Source organism: Lingula anatina, chromosome 6, assembly GCF_051362555.1.
Source record: "Lingula anatina isolate TDL-2025a chromosome 6, LinAna3.0, whole genome shotgun sequence".
Lineage (NCBI taxonomy): Eukaryota > Metazoa > Brachiopoda > Lingulata > Lingulida > Lingulidae > Lingula > Lingula anatina.
The window spans coordinates 22,779,917-22,797,886 of record NC_141772.1 but is presented as its reverse complement, the minus strand read 5'-3'; the positions used below and the strand labels follow the sequence as shown (position 1 = coordinate 22,797,886).

At 39.5% G+C, this 17,970-nt stretch overlaps 3 protein-coding genes across 4 annotated transcripts; 1 reads left to right on the top strand and 2 right to left on the bottom strand.

The window, feature by feature from the left end:
• Window positions 1–185: 185 nt before the first annotated feature.
• Window positions 186–1,355, bottom strand: LOC147761382 (uncharacterized). The gene has a single exon (XM_087016022.1). The coding sequence runs from the start codon at window positions 1,353–1,355 to the stop codon at window positions 186–188; it is 1,170 nt and encodes a 389-aa protein (XP_086872148.1).
• A 4,521-nt stretch (window positions 1,356–5,876) lies between these two features.
• Window positions 5,877–14,961, bottom strand: LOC106161746 (fatty acyl-CoA hydrolase precursor, medium chain-like). Of its 2 annotated transcripts, none has more exons than XM_087015506.1 (5): window positions 14,820–14,961; window positions 8,263–8,392; window positions 7,921–8,089; window positions 6,683–7,573; window positions 5,877–6,328 (listed from the first exon to the last, which is right to left on the bottom strand). In XM_087015506.1, exons 2-5 carry the CDS (start codon window positions 8,327–8,329, stop codon window positions 6,076–6,078), a joined length of 1,380 nt encoding a protein of 459 aa, XP_086871632.1. In that variant the 5' UTR covers window positions 8,330–8,392; window positions 14,820–14,961; the 3' UTR covers window positions 5,877–6,075. The 2 variants fall into 2 exon arrangements, with proteins under 2 accessions (XP_086871632.1, XP_086871631.1); XM_087015505.1 differs by lacking the exon at window positions 14,820–14,961 and adding an exon at window positions 10,319–10,683.
• On the top strand, window positions 12,205–16,997 carry LOC106152700 (fatty acyl-CoA hydrolase precursor, medium chain-like). Its single transcript, XM_087015509.1, has 5 exons — window positions 12,205–12,528; window positions 13,960–14,098; window positions 14,890–15,058; window positions 15,419–16,270; window positions 16,466–16,997. The coding sequence occupies exons 1-5, from the start codon at window positions 12,226–12,228 to the stop codon at window positions 16,632–16,634; spliced, it is 1,632 nt and encodes a 543-aa protein (XP_086871635.1). The 5' UTR covers window positions 12,205–12,225; the 3' UTR covers window positions 16,635–16,997.
• The last annotated feature ends 973 nt before the right edge of the window (window positions 16,998–17,970 follow it).

Genomic DNA, 17,970 nt, shown 5'->3' with positions numbered 1-17,970 from the left:
TAAGGATGTCTGTCATTACATAATTAATCACAAATCAATTCTTACCGAAAACAAACGAAATAATTGCTGTCAGTAGGTATGATTTAACTTTGTCCATTATGTCCTATGGATAGTTCTGACAAAAGAAATCAACTTGTTATGAACCAAAAATTGACGTACGGGCTCCACTGGCAAGAGTGAGACTTTTATGAGCTGGAAGTACAACGCAGGTTGCGAAATAGGTCGTAAAATTCCTTTCTATACGTCCGCACGCTGAAACAGTACAGGAAGAAGTTCAAGGCGTGGTTCAGGTAGAACAGCAGGATGAAGACCGTGAATACTAAACTATTAACTGGCGTTTGTGTCGTAGGTTTGTCAGGGTTGAAAAGCTTTAACAGACCCACCTGCACCAAGTTAAACCCGCTGGTTAACAGAATGAACGCCACTGTGACCGTCACTAACATCACCGTGACCTCTTTATCGGGGTCACTGTCTGCCCATCTGGGGTCCTCATGCGTTCCCATCACTGCCAACAAGTCTTCGTTAAAACTTGACGACGGTTCTTCACTTGGGCGTTGCTCCGTCAGGCGCCGCTTTAAAGAAACAATGAACGCGATGTTAAAGACGGGCAGTAAAACTGAGGGGATGATCCAATACAACGTTAGCGCTATCCATCTGTGTACTTGCCAGTAGGTAATGGCTGAAGCGTTTGTCTTATTCCTTAGTAAATCAACGCTGTCGTGGAACATATTCCAGCAAACCGTATTATTCCCATCCACCTTTTCCAAGTATATGTCAGATATAAATATGTTAATGTTCAGAAGGATAAGAACAGAAGCTAAGAAACCAATGAAGATCAGTGTTCTACTGACGGTGAGGTATAAAGCGTGAACCATGGGCCTCGCGAGCTTGATGTAACGTTCCAACGCCATGGACGTAAGCAGGAGCGCGCTCAATTCGGGTCCGAAGAAGCACGCAAACACAGACAGCCGGCACATGAAGGCGTTGCACGTGAGCGCGTGAACGTGAAGGTCCGGAAGATCGTACTCCAGCCAGGGGACGTACCCGTTCAGCGTGGTTAATAAGTCGCCACAGGCCGCCGCCAGGAGCAGTAGACATGTTGGTGTAGTGCGCAGTCGTTTTCTACTGAACACGACAATGGACAGCAAACTGCAGACCACTCCAAGGGTGCAAATGACAGGGCGGCCATATTGTCTTAGTCTCAGTGCCACAATTTCCAAAGTACCATTGTTCGTGCTTGGCGTGACCTGCTCCGTGGCTATGCGCACTAGGAAAGATGTGTAATCGTCACCCGTGGAATGAACGCTACTGTTTTCTGTACTAATTGAGGGTGTTATGCCGCTGATGAACTCCATATTTCAGTCCTTCCTGTGACGTTGATCACCCAATACTAAAACACACAGTGTAAATTATCACACTCTATTCTCTATTTTGCACTTCCTTATACCACGATTGATTGACATTTGTAGTTAATCATTACAAACAGAAATATAAGTCACGTATACGTTCTTGCATTTTGGCTGTTCGTCAACGCGCTGTATTGAAAACGCACGATCAAAACCACTGGCATGTCCTAGAAGGGAATTATGGTCCTAGCTACTTTTCCTTATCACAGTTAAAACAAGCCGCATGTACCAAACAACTATATATACCTTAGTCTGTGCAGTCCTTAAAATTGAAAAAAATCTAGTCAACAAATACGTTTTTTGTCTGTAGAGAATCATTTGCTTGGTTTAAGGATTATGTTAGATTAAGTTAAGCATTAAGCGTGCCACATTGTAAGAGATGCTTAATATTTTATTCACTAACATATAATAATTACCTAATCTACTGGCCAGTGATTTTTTGTTTGTAGAGAATCATTTGCTTGGTTTAAGGATTATGTTAGATTAAGTTAAGCATTAGGCGTGTCACCTTGCAAGAGATGCTTAATATCTTATCCATTAACATAATCATTACCTATTCTGCTGGACAGCAGCCTTAAGTACCTGTGGTCAATGTGTCCAATGAGAAGTAACAAAATGCTTAGAGGTGGGGATAATGCCTCCCAATAAAAGTGGAAAAATATGAGTACCGTTTCCTCCACCAAAGATACCACAGATGTATACTACTGAAATACATGTATGTTCCCTCTGCATCAGACTTCCTCATAAATAAATCCTTCCGCTTTTAGCAGATTATCATCTCTCGTAGGCGATACGGTATCAAGTATTTTTATTAACAATGTGGATATCTGGCTTGAGTAAGGCAGATACGACAAGCATGTGACCAAACCCGGTATAATTGTTTACTATGAAGTATCCATAATGCCTGTCTATTAAACAAAGTACGACGTTAAGCACTAATGTAACGTTACCCCATTTAAAGGGGTGGGGGTCTGCGGATACGAATCCGACCCCCCTCCCCCACTAAGCGTGGTCTTTTAGAGGGCAAACCCAGCCATTTGGTACGGTTTAGAGTTATGATTTAGCTAGTAAAAATTAGAGGGAGTGATATGCAGAATTACTTCACGAGTTTGGGCTTAGACAAGATATCTTACATTAGATTAGACAGTATACTATACAACTATACGATTTGTAGACCTGCTAGATTCGCAATTAATGTACGTGGCATAGCGCCGTCGGCCATCGTTACCATGAAGAATGAAGACCAGTGTCAAGACAAGTATAGTTCGCTTATGGGACTGAGGGGGAAACTACCAGGCAGAGAAACCTAATTTAACAAATTATATCTGTGCACTAAACGACTTTAATAACTTTTTGAAACGGCACCAGGATTCAACCACAGCTGCATAACTTTCAAGCACTTATGCTTTTCTCAGTAATCTATTTTAATGAATACTAGCTGGCACGTTACATAGGCACGTTTTATAAGCATAGTTTTTACTGGCACGTTTTAATCACCGGTTTCGGTTGAGAGGCCATTTCTTTTATCTATTTCTATTCTCCTTCAAACTCCTAATTCTCGTACCCTCAGGAGTGATGGTCCAATTCATAGACTTGACGTTTTTTTTTAAATTTTTACATGCTATTATGTGCAATTCAATATAAACGTGAAAAACTGCAATTCCAAATGACAAAAATATGTTTTAACGCCAGTAAACTAACATATGGAAATTTAGGCTGTTTACGTAACAAGCGATTCAATTAGATTTTAATTCTGCTTTAAAATATACAATTTCCTTATCTATACCTATATTGTCGTTTTTGTCTAATGTCCCATTTTCATCAAATTTACACATGATGGTTTTGAAAATGGAAGTGGTTCTACATTTTACTATCACTTTTATTTTATTTCACTTTTTAATTTGAAGGATACGGGTTGAGATGAGAGGGATCAGTTTCGTTTTTTAACCCATAACATTGGACAAGTCTTTCTTTGATCGGATACAAATACTGAGAATGTTTCTTAATAAAAAATCCGCACTTTATTCGGGCTTTTACTGCTGCTTGACATTGCTTGTGCGGTGTAAATGGTATACGTTATATGAACAGGAGGAAACCCGCATCTGTCTTTCTCTCTCTCTCTAAGAAATAAAAAAAAACATTTCAAAGGTAGTTACATTGATTTCAAAAGCCAAAATGCTCTTTGTTCTTTTTTACTTCCCTTACCCGATCTTTACAATAAATTTCATTGAACTAAAATAACAACTTAAGACCAAACAAACAAACAAACAAAAAACATTACAGTCGTATTACCTCAAAAGAGAAAAACAGTTCAATGTATGAAAAGCTCAACTATGGCAGATCATTCTCTGTACGGTTGCAGAAGGTGATAACCATTCGACCATCATTCAGATATTCGTTTCCGTGCACGTAGAGAGTAAGGACCCCGTACGCTACGCCGTCACCGAATTCGGGTCTGGTCAGACTGATGACGTGGCGATTGAAGACGGCGTACTCTCCTTGTGTGACGTCATACCCGGTCATATTAGTATATTGCCCCAATGGGATTGGAATGCGAACAGTTGGAACACGGTCGTCTGCACGTAGCTTTATTTCACTGTCGAATCCCAATGGCCCCGGTCTCATATAGACGTCTTCAAACTTAATGGTACTTCTTGCAGGCACCTCCATTCCCTGGTTTCGACCCTCACTCACAGTGAACTGATTGTCGATTGTAATCATCCATCCAATACTCTGAATCTTGGTAGCGTAAAAACGAACTCGTTTGCCTCGCGACTCCGTATAAAGTTGAAACTTAGCAGACTGTGGAAGAGTCATAATTGCGAATGTAAAGTTTAGTGACGTGGTCTGGAAAGACACAGGGGTCGGATCAACCCCTGACAAGCTATCATCACCAACGACCGCGTCGATGCCGTACCATTCTCTCAAAAACTGTAGGAACTTTCTCCCTTCAGCTGCGATGCTGGCGTTAGTGTTTCGATCGAAATATCGGTGTACTTGGTACCATTGCTCGCTGGAAAATTCGCCGGCATTGATGCTGCCCTGACCAATCATAGTGTAGACGATGCACAATTTTTCTCCCGCCATCACCATTGGCAATGCGAAGAAACACAGGAGGGAAAAGAGATGCAGTACCTTTAAAAAAAGGAATAGTGATGCAATCTAAACGAGACACACAGTTCCATTTGAAAAAAAAAAAAAAAACAGAAAAGTGGAAAAATGAAGTTAAAGATGCATGAATATTCATGAATTCAATTGTTTAAGGCCTGGCGACAGTAATTAATAAATATAGCCTTTTGTCTATGACATGCAAACATTTTCAGGTTCATGCATTGCTAATTTGCACAGTTTTCATATTCAGTAAATAAGTTTTGAGTAACAAAAGTTTTAAAAATTTACAATAAACATTCCAGGCACTTTCCTACTCGTTAGCCGTCATGCTCGCTACCTAACAAGTGGCAAAATTTCTACTTTTGTTCAAATGAAGTAGATCAATAGGAGAATGTGAGATGGTGCTGCGAGGGACAGCAAAGAAGGTTTGAAAATTACTCCGTTCATGTTTTTGGGCCAGAACAGATAAATCTAGAATTTTTTTTTCAAATGATTTAAATTGCTAGACTGATGTAAGTAAAGTTTTACTTGGACAAACAAATCTTCCGCTCGCTTATTTTTAATGAAATAAAAAAAAATGTTAAATGAACCTATATTTCGAGAATGAGTAAATATGGGCACAATACTCCTAAGTAATCTTGTCTAACTCACCATGTTTCAGTGTAAATCTTCGACGCCTATTAAGATGTTCCAACGGATCTTTGGTGATATGTTTTGGTACTCCACTCTGGTCGATGGTTAACGGCAACTGTACAACGGTGAAGTGCGCGCTTCAAATCGATTATCCTCAAATATAGTTTGAAGAAGACGATTAATGCTACCATCATAAAGTCGCAATTTTCACTTTTATCTGCACAACCCGCATGAGCAAAAATCTTTATACTTCTGACTTATTGCCAATGCACAGGAGCCACTATGCTGAGAATAGAATAACACAAATAATGTCGTCTGCACCATACACAGTGCTACATGACGTGATACCAATATGGATCCAATGGGCAATGATGCCACTACATGGTTGAAATAACGGACAAAGGACATTTTTCAGTTCCTCTATGTCTTGTTCAGTGCAAAGAATGTGGTGTTTTGTATATTTCTTTAGTTTCCACTCACTACAGCTTTGCCTGTGTTGTTGAGCTTCGTACAAAGAAAAGAGGTTATTTTGAAAAAAAAAATGGCGCCTGTAAATTGCATCAGTTGAACCTCTATCATAAAATGCGGCAAAGAACCCAATGTCTGCGTGGATTCGGAACGACGCGGCCCTTTAATTCCAAATAACCAGCTCAAACATATTACAAAATTAAAGTTCTACTAACCAGGATATTACCGCCAAATCAAATTCAACGTCGAAGACAGAAGTTCAACATGACAATATTTGTGCTTCTTATTCAGCATTAAAACATCTTATTTATAGCAAATCCAATAACATTAGTAAAATTAAACATGTTGTACAGGAATCAGAGGATGTCCGATAGAGGCCTGTAGGGTTCCCTTAGAGTCCAACTGAACGTCCTTTAGGAAAGGGTTATGTTCTCTTTACATTACATTTTGTTTGCTTTTAGTTCAGATACTTGTCGTCCAGGCAGACATCGTACCCGCAACAATGACAAAGATACGGGGGACAGCGTCCGCGAGCTTTAGAGACCACGGGGGACGCCTGGATCTCCGGGATGGTGGTCACCCACAGCTTCCAACGACTTGGTATGACGTCAGAAGCAGACTTGGTGACGTCACCTAACTCGATGTATTCTTTCTTGTCTGAAGTGTATGGTGGCCAGGTCGTGGTGGGCATGTCTGGTTTGTTAGGATCCCTTTATTAAACGAATGATAACTGTTCTGTACATTTGTGCATGGCATCAACATACATTGAATGTTAGAACTGTATGTAGAAAAACTAAATTTCTGGAAATTCCAGCAGTTTCACTTATCATCCATATTTACTGTACACAAATATGTTGATAAATTTACTCCCTTTAACTCGATTTTGGGTTTTATGTTTCGTAATTGAGACGAGAAATGGCGAACTCGTACAATGGCTTTTTGCAAACATCTCTTGGTAACTATAATGTTTACACGGCTGTATGCTACTCTTTACCCAAAATAAAGTTAACTATACTTTAAGTAAGTGATTGTTGTAACACAAGAATTATCAGATCTACACTTACCCTGTTTTAGCAAAGTTTGCCCAATACTTCATCATTTCGTAAGAAATCCTCTTGTCACCGTCATCAAACTCGACGCCGTCATCAAACATTGTGGGGTGATCTGGACCAAGGAGATACGAAATGTCGTCTCCGTGGTTGGACCGATCGAACCAAGGAGGGAATTTCAAAACGTAGCCAAATGAAGGTACCTTTGTGAGGTAGTAAAGGTATGTAGAGCCACCACATGGTGACACGTGTTTATCTGTCAGAATTGCCATCGGTCCTGCTAAATCCCAGTCCGTCAAGATGTCGACGTAGCGGTTAGCAGTGTCATATCGATTAGCTGCGTTGTTGTAGTATTCCTTCATTAGAACGTTCTCAATTTCGGCTTTGTGGCCAGGTGCGACATGCTTCGCCACATCAGGGATAAACTTGTCTCGTAATTCTGCAGGGGTGATCCCGTTATCGATGTCATGGATCAATATCGCCCCGTCTCCGTCAGTGAAACCTCCCAAACAGTCCAGAGAACGAAAGTGCTGTATGACTTCGGAATCAGGTTTTTTAAACATGTCTGATAAGGATTCTGGAAACATATCGCCGTCGACCTCAGCGCTGTAATGGAGGGTGCCAGGGACACCTATGGTAGCAACGATACTCGCGTCTAGGAATCGTTCAGCTGTTGTTTTTCGCAGACAGTCGAGGAGTTTTGACCTCTCTGTTGGCCCGGCGTGGCAGCCTATGATGTCGCCAATCCTTAGAGAGAGTGTTGCAGCTTTTTCCGTCGACCACGTCCAGTCTGCCCAGGCGGACCCGCTCTGAGGAATGAAACGGTGAAAGAGGCCTTTGGCTTTTGCGGTAAGAGCAAGCTGAGAGATACTGCTACCCCCGGCAGATTCCCCGAATGTAGTAACCCTGAAAAAAGATAAAAATTTTGATGGAGGCATTCGAAATGCACGTCTCCTTCAGGGTTCTTATATGCGTTAGTATTTATCTGATTTATTGAATCTACCGGGTTCGGATCATTATATCATGTAATACCACTAGGAAGTATTCGTTGGGTAAATGTATTTTATTCTCTCATTTGAGGAAACACAACAACGTCTCTTAAATTCGATGTAGTATATATATTTTCTAAAACATGTATTACCTTCACTGCTTTGGCCAAGCCCAAGTAGCAGAAAAGTCTCGAAAATTCAAACAAAAGACCGACAAGCAAGTAGGCCGACAGTTTAAACAGGTCACAACCATGTCAAACGTACTTTTTAGGGTCACCACCAAAGGCTCCAATGTTGTCTTGTACCCACTTCAGGCCCTCAATCTGATCCCACAGTCCCAGATTTCCAGGTGCATTAGCGCCATCTATACTCAGGAAACCAAATGGTCCCAGGCGATAATTCAATGACACAACGATAATGTCGCCTCTTGCAGCTTATCAAAATGATAGAAAATATAATTTGATTCATTGAATTTGATTTCATATTTGATATTCACTTTTCTTTCTTCCTTATATTTTCTTTCCATTTTTATATACATGTAGATGCACTGACAAAGAGCAGATTACACATGTATATAACCCATGAAGGGCCACACAGTGGACCTACCGAATTCGGTGAAATCATAGTGAAAACTGCCCCCTGTGTAGTAGCCTCCGCCATGAATCCAGACCATTACAGCTTTAACGCCAGGGGTATCGGGAACAAAAACGTTGAGCGTCAGGCAATCTTCAGATATCTGAAGTTGATAAATAATTTTACATGACGCATATGTCTCCTCCATAAACTCCATACCAATATCGATAGCTTTGGATCAATAATTCATGAAATGTGATCATGAATGAAACTGTTGTTTGTATCAATATCATAGTACTGACAGAGCGCCCAAAGAGGAAGAAGAAAACTAGAGGATCAGAAGGGTGATACCACCTCCGGATATTGTACCACCAGCTGGAGTAAGCGCATTCGTATGGGAAACAAAAAAAAAAAAAAAAAAAAAAAAAAAAAAATATATATATATATATATATATATATCAAAAATTAAAAAAAAATAATAAATAAATAAGGGACACCGCCACCAGTGTTGTGCTTGACAAGCTCTGCAAAATGCGATAAAAAAGAGTTCTCGAAATATGCAGAAAGAAGTGAAAAAACAGCATAATTGTAAAAACGGTCCGATCAAGCCGATTTTCGTAACATTGATCACTCCTTGGGTTTTCAAGACAATAGGTCTATCGGTTTTTTTATGTGTTATCGGTGTTGCATATATGCTGAAAAAAGAGAAAACCCAGGGGCAACACTGGGCGTATCTCTGCCAGTTTTGGAGTTATAAGTGACAGAAATTTCATGGTGAAAAGTTAGTCAAAGGTCAATTTCAAGGTCACAGATTGCCAGTATATGATTTCCTATTCAAGTTCAATAGTAACTATGGGTGTATCTCTGCCAGATTTGGAGAAAACTTGCAAAGTGCAGTTCATCATGAAAAGAAGGTCAAAGGTCTATTTCAAGGTCACAGTTAGATTGCCAGTAAATGACTTCCTATTGAAGTTAAATAATAACTATGGCAACTATGGTTGTATCCCTGCCAATTTTGGAGTATTTCACATTTTATTTTCACCACTGAATATTGCGACGGTGTACTTTTTGATATAGTGCAACCCCTTGACAAGCTCTACAAAATGCAAAAAAAAAAGAAAAGGTTTCTAGCATTTACGGTTCCAGAATTAGAGAGAGTTTTCAGTTTCGGCATCTATTGGCTGCTTCTCCCGTGAAAATGCACCGATTGACCCCAAACTCCAAGAGATGAAAGAAGTCCCTTCACTAAACATGAAAATTCCCAGACACAAGCCTAAAATTTTCCGTACCGTTAGCTTGCGGCCAACCTGGTCTAAGGTCTTCATCAGACTGACGTGAGTAGTTGTTCACACTCACTGACCGCTAGGTGGTATAGCGGCCAGGACCCTCTTATGTTTAGATCATGTTTATCCAACAACCAAGCTAATGAACATTTTTGCTCAAGTCCCTGTTTTATGAGAGCTTAGGTCTATGTAGTTTCTGAAAATTGGGAAAACCCAATTTTTTGCAGAAAATTCCCATTTTTAGAAAATTTTGGCCCGTTTGACCTTGACATAAAGGTCAAAGGTCAAATCCAAGGGCATATTTGAAATCTCCACATATGACTCTCGGACAGACTTCTGCAGTAATTTTCCCCATAATTCCTTCGGTTTGGGAGATATTTTACATTGAATTTTCAAAAATTTTGACAAGGTTGCGTTTCAACGAGCGTCACGCCCAGGCCAATGTACCGACTGAGACAAAAAAAAAAAAAAAAAAAAAAAAAAAAAAATGGGGCTACAGGTACATGCGGTCTAGGAGGAGAAGCGGTAACGGTGACTTGTGTCTCACGAAATCCTGCGGAGCCGCAGGAGCGGGCGGAACTATACGAGACAGGTCAGGACAAAAACAATTAAGATTTCTACACCTAAATCCCACGTAATGGTGTTTATGATTATGATTACATAATACAGTAGGATGTGAACTTGGTATACACTGTACCCACGTTTTCGGGACAGGAAATCCAAAAGGGTTGGGTCTCTGCATTTCATAAAAGAACTTTTGTTTTTAATTAATTTTAAAACATTAAATATAAAGTTACTAAACCTACTTTCTTCGGATTAGGAAATCCAAAAGGGTTGGGTCTCTGCATGCAAGCTGGACCATACGCCGTGGCGTCTTTCACCCCTGCCCAGCGGTTTGCAGGCTGGGGCTTTGCAAATCTAAGGTTCCCAATTGGAGGTTTGGCAAAGGGAATTCCTAAAAATTCGTTCACAGTTGTCCCGTTCACTGTTTTGCTGAAACCTCGTATTCTACCGGTTCTGATGGTGACCTCTAACTGGCTGTTTACTACAGTTACTGACAAAAAAAGCAAAAGCAGGTATGGAATCCACCAAGCCATTTTACGAGAGTAACTAAAAACACGTTCGTGACTCAGTGTTTTCTACAGTGTTTGTGTTATGGCTATATCTTATCATGCTTCCTGAATCAGGTCAGAGTAACGTGTCTGCTACACTACGACTGGGTTCCCATACTTAGATCCATCCAACTGGATCGGCCTAACTCCCTGGGGGTTCACGCTAAATTGCTATCAGCTCAAGAGGCTCAAATGCCTCTCACGTGTACCGAATCAGCTAGGGGTAAAGACTAACACTAACAGCTTTACTAGGCGTGACAGACGTTTAAGCTGGTTAGTTTGATAGCAATGTAGTGAGACTCCCCAGGAAGATAGATCGATCCAAAAATCTGTGGGAATGGTCCCTATGATGATATACTGTGCGACCTAAACAAATGGTCCATTCTCTACCATAGCAATTCTATGAGCTTTGTTTGTCTATGTTGAATTTTTAAATGTGAAACAGTTATACCATGTACGTTAATCAGGGGCGGATCCAAGATTATCTGATTTTTTTTTTTTTTTGGGGGGGGGGGGGGGGGGGTCAGGAACGACAGGCCTCGGATGCGAAGCCGACCATCACCCTCTTGGCGTGGGATTGGGGGCCTGCTCAAGGGACTCTAATTTTTTGGGTGATTTGGAGGGCAAATTAAGCGGTGCCCTTTGGTACGGTTTAGAGCCAGGGTTCAGCTTGCTCAATTTCTAATTTCAAGAGGGATATATTGGTGTGATATATTTTTCAGAAACGGGAATCCGCTACTGGTTAAGTGCTCTTCTATGATATTGCATGTGATCTTTTAAGAATGATGACTTGCTCCTGTAAGAAGATAGCTGTCTTATGTTGTATTTGTGAAATTTGGAACACAATGCTGCCCTTGTCTGACACTTTTTCATGTAAAAGGTGTTTGTTGTTTGTTGTTCGGAATACGTCAGGTCTCAGACGAGAGACAGATTCAACATGAATGTCACGTATTAAATGATACGTTGGGGCAGTAGTAGTAGTTGAGAGAGCTATATATGATCTTCTTTCAAGTGCATCGACTGTGGAGATAAAATTTAGTGATATAAGCGGCATGTTCGCCATTATATGTACATTCATGTTCATAGATGCTCCCAACTCAATAAAACTAACAAATAATCATTTTGGCAGATGGGCTGACATTCAATCGAAATACAGAGGTGGGCATTGTATTGTGCAAACAACTAAAATGACCGGCATGAAACAAAAAGCCAGAAACAAAAGGTCAGAAGCATGTAGAGGGTCGTTAATGAATCTGTTTTGATTTTATAGGTATTTTAAGAATATTTTCATTATAATTTAAAATGTGATTATCCAATATACCCTGACAGATACAGAGCTAAGAATTAGCGATATATGGAACTATTTCATCAATGACAAAAAGTGTGTGGTAAAAAGCACATGCCAATATGATGGCTGGCAACATAGAGCAATGTATTTTAGATAACCAGTTCAGCTACAGCTCTGGCAGAATATGCGGGCTGACGGAAACAACTTTTAAAAATATGACATCTTCTGCGGAAGGAGTTCATTGTCCCAGACAAGCGAAACAGAGAAGGCCACTGGAACTTGGAATTTGATCAGACTTGTGTTTCATCGCAGTATGAAGTATTGGGTTTGGGCTGTAATTTCTGCCTCTCTGATGGTGTTAATTCTGGAGAGAGTAAAATGCCAGACCATTGTGTACATTGACAACGGAGCGTTACAGGGAGTGACAGAAACTGTACAAGGGAACAGAGTGGATGTATTCTTAGGTATACCATTCGCCAAGCCTCCAGTGGGAGATCTCAGGTTTAGGTTACCAGAGCCTGCAGGGAACTGGGAAGGTGTTAAAGATGCCACGGCGTTTGGGCCTGCCTGCATGCAAGTTGCATCGAATCCCAACGGTTTTCCCGGTCCGGAGACGGTAATACACATTATATGTACTTCACTAGTTCTTTTACCTTTTTTTCATAAGTAATTTGATCACAGGAAAATATGTTTGTCATGAACCATCACATTATAATTGATTACCTCTTGAGGCTGCAACTAAACAAAGAAATATGCTTATTGGGGAAACATTACACAAAATCAGTGCAAAACCTAGAAAATGCTAATTGTAATGTGAAACATGATAATGGAAAATCTTTACTTGACATGACCCTTTTGATGACCTAAATTCGCTACACTATGCAATGGTCAAAAAGGTTGTCCCACCTCCAAATTTGAATTAATGGATACTGTCACCACTTTTTTTGTATTTTGTGCACCGTTTATCATGTAAGATGTGGTATCTGGAATGAAAAACACTGTTTATAACAATGTACACTTGTGAGGTGATTGTTTGTAAATAAAAGCACATGGTGGGACAACCTTTTTCGACTAATAGTGCATTTTGTCGGGAAAAGTGGAGCGTTTCTCTCTGTCCGTCCCTCTCAGACTCTGCGTAAGTTGTGGTAGTGTGCTTTCTTAAAATGGAGCAGATAAATGATACCGCAAAATCATAATGTTCAGTAGAAACTTAACAACTGAGTGCACAGAGCTTTACTGTCTTTCTCTCTCATCCCGTCGCTGCCACCAAATGTTTTTTAATTGAGGGAAATGATATGTTGAAATATATAGCACCAGAATCTGTCATGAACAGGAAATGTATTTCGCATGTTACGGAGAAAGACTCCAATTATCCAATTATATCTTCATGCTACCAAACACGAGCCGGTGTCAATAAATTTGGTAAACTAACAATTAGTGCGATTCTCAGTTAAAGACTTAGTCTACTCCTTCATTCTCAAGTACATAAATATACAACATGTTTAAGATGCATTTCAACTCAAAATTTTGCAACAAGACGCAACCAAACGCCACCATATTGTTTCGAAAAGTATGACACAGAAAAAAAAACTAAAGGATCCTTTCATATTTCCCGAGAAATGATATTTTAAGGGCAATGTTCTGTTTCTTTCCGGCGCCAAAACATCCCGCAGCAGTCTCATTGAATAGGTATGCAATTGCGCGCGCAACTATACATTGGAATGAGAGTGATGATTATGTAATGCGCACGCAGTACTACGGCATTAACGGACCTTTGTGAACTAGAGAGCCAGATAAATAGGCCAATTTACGGTCATGATAGTTGAAAAGCTTTTTAGGCTGAGCGAGAGATTTGGTTTATACCTTGGCATCCCAACTTTGTTTTGGTCGTATAAGAAGTAAGTAGAAGTGATCGATATGCGTTACTTGGAAACCAAACTCGTTTTATATGTATCTTTAAATGTCTTTCTGATCAAACTGTAAAACTGGCAACAGTGATAAAAGACGCTAATAATCACATTTCGCACAAAAATACTTTATTATGCAGGTTTCAGAAGATTGCCTGACTCTCAACGTTTTTGTTCCTGGATCCACAAACAGTTCCAACAATAAGGCGGTGATGGTCTGGATATATGGTGGGGGTTACAACATAGGTGGAACATCCGTATACAGTTTCAAAGAATTTGGTGAGTAAAATGGGACTGACTGGATGAAGACACCTCTAAAGAAAAAAACTCAACCTTCCTATGAGATAATAATGTTCTTACAATAACGATATGTTCTTAACCATGATACTTCTATATATTTTCATGAAATGCACCAAATACTGGATTGTTATGCCGGTGCAAAGAAAATAGAAAACGTACTGCACACACACACACACACACACACACACACACACACGTTCACGGTGTTTTTCTCACCTTCACATGTACCCCTATATTCATGCAGCCTTTCATTGACTTTCTGTGTAAGTGAAATCCTTTTATATGTGTAACGGGTTTGGTCAAACAGTGACAACGACGCAGCTATTCTTGTTTCTGAAATCCTATACGAGTTTCGAGATACGAAACGAAAATATCAATCTTCTCTTACCATAAGTAACCTCGGCAATGAAAATGTCCAGTGCTGAAGTTTGAATTTGGCGATAAACTATTTTTACAGATGATCACGTGAGACTTAAAGCGGTAAATATGAATAGTCACGTGAGTGAGGAAATAACGAAGATGGCGCTCAAACAAAAGAAGAGCAAATGATAACAACAAATAAAAAAGGAACTAGTCTTGGTTACGTTTTTTAAAAGTATTAATCGTCTGTTAATTTTGTGACGCTGTACATTTACATTGTAATCTCAAATTTAGATTAAAAGCGGGTCCATTCATATCACTGGTTGTTGGTTATACTCACTTAAAAGTTTGAAGCCTAACCACCAATAAGGAAGATCACATTTTAATCTCTTCCTTTTATCCCTATTTAGCTGTAACAGGTGACGTCATTGTGGTGTCTATGAACTACCGCCTGAATGTGTTTGGGTTTCTCAGCACTGGTGACGACAGCGTACCAGGTAATATAGGACTGTGGGACCAAATTGAGGCGCTGAAATGGATCAAGAAGAATATCCAGTACTTTGGAGGGGACCCTGGAAGGTATTTGCAGTATATAAGATATACTAATGATGGAAGCTTTTATTTCTCTTGTTGCGTATCAGTTCTTATTTAAAACTGTTGTATAATTTGCATGATATCGGAAATTAAAAAAAAAAAAAAACATGCAGATAATTATAGATATACAATGTACATTTAATAGACTTGGTACTTTAGATGCATGTATGGAGCAGTATTGTTGGGTAATGTTGTCGCCCCAAGTACAATTATATAATTTCTAGATTGTTCTTTTTTCTAGCACCTTTTTCTATGATGGTCTTTCAGACCACATCGGTGTGGTGAAGTGCAAAAAACTTCCCTCATCGTACTGCCTGTATTAAAATCGTCATTGGTGTTTTACAGGGTGACGATCTTTGGCGAATCTGCGGGTGGCAGTTGTGTGACACAGTTGGCCCTGACACATGCTTCCTCAGGACTCTTCCACCGCTTGATAAGCCAGAGTGGTGCTGCAAACGCTTATTGGGCAACGTCAGAAAATGGTCCAGAACTTGCTGTGAGGACTGGGAACATTGTTGGCTGTCCAACGGCAAACACCACGGCACTCATAGAAGCTGGGGAACTCGTAAATGCCAGTGAGCAGGCCACTGTAGGGCTCATTGGATTCTTTTACAGACCTTCAATCGATGGTGTCTTGCTTACTAAACCAATATCAGAGATGTTGAGTGATCCTGTTGTTTTGCAGCGCCTCCGTTCTTTCGACTTTGTTACTGGGTTTCTTGATGGAGACGGAGGAGTCTATGTTCTGAATAACTACCCATATGGAATAAATCCGCTTTACTTCCGCGACATATTGATCCCCTTTTGGACAGATTTAGTGTTTGAAAACAGCACGAACATTGTCGACGCAATTAAGAAATTCTACTATGACAAAAACGCCAGCAGTATCGAAGCCGCTCGCGATTATGTCGATTTCCTTTCTGACATTACTTTCACTCAACCGATGTTTAAATTCATGACGTCGTATCTCTCTGAAGAAGGAGGACGCACTTATCTTTACTACTTCATGAGAAAGCCGCTGTATGGAAATGTTATGTCGGGTTCACCATCTTGGTTTCAGAGAGCAAATCACGGAGACGACCTTCATTTTATGATTGGTTCACACGAACCTTTCGTCTCTGGTGCCACTTTCACGGACGATGAGAAGAATTTGTCTAAAATGTTGATACAATATTGGTCAAACTTTGCCAAGACTGGGTAAGTTAAACCGAAGAACAAAGTTATGTTGTTGCCTTCTTTTGGGTGTTGAGATATGACTGAATAAGCTAATAGGGACATCATAAACTTTTAACTACTCTGATGTCATTCTTTACTAATGGCACTACATGGCAGCAGAAAGTCTCTCACGATCATCTTTAAGCCGTTCATATTTTTAGTTCTTATTTGTTCCAGAAATCCAAACATGCCAGAGCCTGTTCCAGCAATATGGGAGGAATACACTGTGAATAAAGAGCACTACCTCGCGTTTGGAGACGTCATAGTGGGAAAGAAAAGAGTTGTTCCAAAACGGGTCAAGTTTTGGATGAAAAGCATCCCGAGAATCATATCTCGTTCCCCATGAGTTTCAAAGCAGTGGGGAAATCATTGGGCGACATCCTTTCGAGATTTAGCATATGCTGAATAGTATAATATCTTTAGTGGTTATCATAGCTTTGGTGGTGATCGAAATATATTCCTAAATTGTCAGCACTGAGTTATTCAAAGGCATTTGTATATGATGGAACTATGATAAGGAGTTATTCAGTTTCATGGTGGTATTTTGAGTTTAAATGGAGTTTTTGATTTTACGATATATAACCAAGAATTTCTGTGGTTTTGTGGAACAGTATTATCATAGAATAAAGGAATCATATAGTCCTAGAAAAGGTTGTTATGTTTAGGAAAACTAAATAAAATAATACAGTACCTAATCTACAGAAACCACAGTGTTACAGAAGTCAGGCCAAAATAATGAAACGCATGTAATTATGGGAAAAGTAGCAACGAAGAAGGAAACTAAAACAAGACTATCTAAATGAAAGTAATATATCACACAAACAGCAAAAACTAAGTTTAGAATTTATGAACAAAACCATAAAATATTATGCACAGAATGTACCTTATCTATGGGAATAATTCAACGATGAAGAAAAGTTTGTTACCTCACATTCGTCACTGAAGACAATAACAAAACTATTTCACAGCGAGAGACGAATGATGACATTGTTATTTTTATTATACACTTACATGTATAAACAAACATGTCTATAATTACGTGTTTTTAAAGAACATATAAACATACTGCATATAATTTCACGTTTTGCACTCTAACAATAAAATTTAATTTAATTAATATCACAATTTGCTTTATTCAACAAAGGGGTTACATATATTTTACTGGTATGGACAAAGTTGGAAGTAAACGGGTCTATAAACTACATTTAAAAGTTGGATGCGTATTTTGCTATGGGGAACAAATAAGAGTGCAGATGAGTGACAGATGAGTGCAGTTATTATTATTATTATTATTATTATTATTATTATTATTATTATTTGTAGATGCAGAGTATAATATTAAACGTACAGCAGGAAATATTGGTCAAACAACATATTTGAAAGGGCGCATTAACGATGTGCAATATTTTTGAATTGCAGTAACTAACTATTTCATGTTAAACGCTGCAGTTTTTTCTGTTCGTCTTCGAAAATAGGAACTTTTTCCGCGATCAATTAAGTTACAATGTAAGCACTATGGTGTATTCATTGCAACTGTTGCGTTCAGATGTACACTAGTCACAATACCTGTGGTGGTTGAGATCTTTAGTGGATACGTGAGAGTGGATCTGCGGATCAAATATGGCGGATCCTACATGAAAGCAACACCGTTGATCCCGTAATGGTATCTGGTTAAGATAAAA